Genomic DNA, 4060 nt, shown 5'->3' with positions numbered 1-4060 from the left:
TTCCCTTTTGCCTGACTGAGTGATTTTCTATTAAAAAATGAGTAGCCTCAAAATAGCTTGAAGTCAATTCCGCCACCAGGACCCCCGTGTCAATGATGACGGTTTTGCATCCTGTCATCAATATAACCAAAAGTCAGCCGATTCTGACAGCTAGTGGCCAGCAGCAGATTGGTGAAAAAGTGCGAGTTTTGTGTGAAAATTTTCACGTCGCCCAGCAATTTTCCAATTAGTTAAATTAGAGTTGATGAATATTTTATTAATAGTTTGGTATAAAAACAATATCTCTTCAATTCCCCGTGCTAGCTCTACACTTCTACTATGTCGTACAACATAGACGAAATGAGTTGGTCAGGTGAGTTTAACTTTTTTCTTCGTACTTCCACATTATTTGAGGCCATGGAATGTTTTGATATTGGAGAGCTTTTTTTTTGTTCTAGATGTTCGGAATCTGTTCCGAAAGTGGCGTGATGATAACGAGCGGAAGAGCGAGGATGTAATGCAGCTGTGGGATGCAATCCTGTGTGACAAGCAAAACAAACTGGGTAATGAACGTCATCTAGTTCTGGAGCAGGTGATGATCGCGGCACTCGATTGTAACCGGATAGAAACGGCTGAGGATTGCATTCGGATACTGACGGCGGAGTTTCCTGGCAGCTTGAGGATTCAAAAGTACAAGTCAATGCTGCTTGAGGCGCTGGAACGCTACGACGATGCATTGGACGTGCTGGAACAGATTATCAAGAAGGATGAAACGAACGCTGCACCCCGGAAGCGGAAGGTGGCCATTTACAAAGCGCAAGGCAGAACGGCCGAGGCTATTCGGGAATTATGCGACTACATGAAACGATTCATGTCTGATCAAGAAGGATGGCACGAATTGTGCGGTTTGTATCTGGCCGAAGGAGAGTACGCCAAAGCTGCCTTCTGTATGGAGGAAGTTCTGCTGCACAACCCGCATAGCCACTTGATTCATCAGAGGCTAGCAGATATTCGCTATACGATGGTAGGTATATCGGCTGTTGACTGGTGATGCACTAGTTTAAACGTTCCTTTGCTTCGTAGGGTGGTCTCGATAATATTGAAATCGCAAAGTCCTACTACTGTCAAGCTGTTAAGCTGAACCAGAACAATCTGCGGGCGCTTTATGGATTGTTTTTGGTAAGTATACTTGACATAGTGTGTTCCTAATTATCAATGAGACAACCAATATTTCCATTCCACAGTGCTGCGGCCACCTAGCGAATTCAAAGACCCCTCTTAATAAACGAAAAGAAGCCCAAAAACTGGCGCAATGGACTATTGCTCAGATACAGGAAAAGACCGTTAAATCACCAGCTGCCCTGCCCAAGGCTGGTAAATCATCCGAAAAGCAACCCAAAGATGAAGTAGCCGCCCTCGAGCAAGCTTTCGGTGGATTGGACATGGCCAAAGCGAATTGACAAACTGACCATCGTCAGCCAAAGGTTCGCTTTGGAGCCACCATTATCAACACTTCTTCTATCGTACCGTTTTATTTCACGACATCTAGTAGTTCACCTTTCATATTACGACCCTTGAGATACTTTCTGTTATAAATCTCCACATTGTACAATACAGCGGATTCCCGCACAAGTATGTGCCAGAGAAAAAGGGATTTTAATTGCAATAAATATTGCACCGACGGAAGAGATACAGGTATTGCATTTCTTTTACTGTATTTGTGCAAGCCTAGATTAAACCACGTTCCATTTTATGGATTGCATTCTAGATGCATTATAATAATAAATTGAATCATTCGTAAGAACCAGCGAAGATGTTGTAGTAGCGAAGACGCAAATCCGGTATTTAAAGGAAAAGGATAAAAACAACACATGAATATAATGATAGCCATTTGGATGTTTGTTGTGCAAAATACGCGTACACGGTAAATATAAAACGTTAATTTAAACATTTCAGACGTAAAAGGCAAACTATATATTTGGAATAAGTTAGCGGGTAGTGATAGAGGTAGAGCGGGAGATGTAGGATCAAAGTTCAATAAAGTTTTTTTTTTCCAAATCAATTAGGTACCAACACCAATTCGCTTTCGTTTGCTTCGAAATTCCAGCAGCCTACAACCCTAATAAACGGGTACCATACACTAATGATATCATAGATGGTACGACCGTACCACATAAAGTTGGGATTATATCCCGAATTGGTGGTTAGGCGCTTCTTATGGTTATTGTTTATGCGGGAAGTCACTTTTGGCATTAAAGACATTCGGACAAGCTTCACGGCAGAGGCGATACTATTCGCTTAATGTTTCCTATATTCTAACTAGGTACATATTATACTTGTGGACAGGGAATACAATTTTCACCTCATCGATGACAAACACCTTTTGACTATTATAATTGACCACTTTGTGAGTTACATAAATGGACCATTAGGTTGAATTAAAAAGAAAGAAAGATTATGCCACAGACAAACAGACATAACACATTGAATATTTCTTACTGTAAAACATCGTCGCTAAAACATTACCGCCATTTGTTGAGTACACTGTGGTGGGTAGTACGCTGAACAGATGGTGGTAGTGTGCAACCGTCAAACGCAAGGGAATTGACTATGCGCGCCACAGGTGGCGGTACTACCAACTATGATACTTTTAAATTGACCTTTAAATGCTTGTTCGATGAACAACTTGCGAGAGTTATGTCTGTTTGTCTGTGATTATGCTTTAAACTGTTCTAGAAATTTTTAACCTCAATTAATGGAGATCTGAATCCATTTTTTTAGATTTTGAATTAAGTACCTTCAAGTCTTTTTTACCGTGTAAAAAACCGCATTATTTCAAAATTCGTCGTAACAAAAACTGAACAGTATGCATGAAAATATTGTCTGTACTTCTAAAGGGCGATCACCTAGAAAATTTTCGTTCATGATAAAGTTCTTCTGAAGGTAAAGAACTTCCGGATGCTCCGTTCAAATCATTTCGGACGTTTCTCAGAACGCAGCGGTAGTGTGAACACTAAGTTACATAGTTTTACTGATGTTTCACGACAAATTCAACGCTTCGACTTACGTGAACGGAGTTAGGCGCTCATTGGAATTAGGGTACATCACGGCGCAGTGCTGCAAAATCTCGACAATACACGGTGATATTGACAATTCTGCTTCGGTCACTCATTTGAGCTAACAGTCATAGTCAAGGCAAACCATGTCAATTGTCAATGACAATGCTGTCAGTGAAGAACATGTGTAGATTTTTATATTAACTAAACTGCCGGTCATCGCAAGTCAGTCCCATCTACATTTTTATCAATTTTGAGTTAGCATCATTATTCAGTTCATCTTTCTTTGTTTTTTAATATGTGCTTTTGAAAAAAGGTGTTTTGTTCAAGAAAAATGAATAACAATATCAAGTCAAATTGTTCAAGTTTTTCTCCAACCAGAAGCCACTATCTTGAATTTCAAAACGGCCTCAGACATCGATTTCTAGACCTTACACGTCAACCTGACTCCAAAAATACGCATATTGAGGAAGCCGAAGAAACAAAAAAAATTGATTGGAACAAATTTAGAAGTAATAAATTACCGAAAATCGCAACTATCGCTTATAACTCTAAGGTTTTCCATCCAGTCGACTGCAGCGGAGGTTACGACTCTTGTCACTTAAAATCGTCACTTCAGTACGACTTTTGTCACCGAAATACGAGTGTGAGAATAAGGTGAGAGTTCACCGGGTTCATCCCAAGTGACTTTTCTCACCTCACTCGCCAGCTGGAATCGGGTGACACGAGTGACTCGAGTCACCTCACTTCATTCGCCACGCAGAATAACCCTGGCATACATGCGGGGCTTATTGTAAGTGAAAGTAACCTCGGAATGGGCGTGACTCTCCAGACATTCTGAAATGCGTTGCTGGATCTGCAATAGAGCCTGACCATAAATGCGACATTGTAGAGAGAGTTTTTCTATAATAACACTGCCGGCCAGTGGGGGTTAGAGGGAATACATACACCCACACACAGTCCAATTTTCGATGTAAACTATAACTTATTTTTCGGACAATTTCATTCGGCGTATGCTATTATAG

At 40.7% G+C, this 4060-nt stretch overlaps 1 protein-coding gene across 1 annotated transcript; it reads left to right on the top strand.

The window, feature by feature from the left end:
- Positions 1–264: 264 nt before the first annotated feature.
- Positions 265–2038, top strand: LOC135698002 (ER membrane protein complex subunit 2-like). Its single transcript, XM_065217867.1, has 4 exons — positions 265–352; positions 438–1003; positions 1063–1158; positions 1224–2038. The coding sequence occupies exons 1-4, from the start codon at positions 319–321 to the stop codon at positions 1437–1439; spliced, it is 912 nt and encodes a 303-aa protein (XP_065073939.1). The 5' UTR covers positions 265–318; the 3' UTR covers positions 1440–2038.
- The last annotated feature ends 2022 nt before the right edge of the window (positions 2039–4060 follow it).

Source organism: Ochlerotatus camptorhynchus, unplaced genomic scaffold (genome assembly GCF_037179485.1).
Source record: "Ochlerotatus camptorhynchus isolate MF236.1 unplaced genomic scaffold, CSIRO-AGI_Acam_v1.1 ptg000081l, whole genome shotgun sequence".
Taxonomy (NCBI): Eukaryota; Metazoa; Arthropoda; class Insecta; order Diptera; family Culicidae; genus Ochlerotatus; species Ochlerotatus camptorhynchus.
This window is presented reverse-complemented; position numbering and strand designations above follow the sequence as displayed.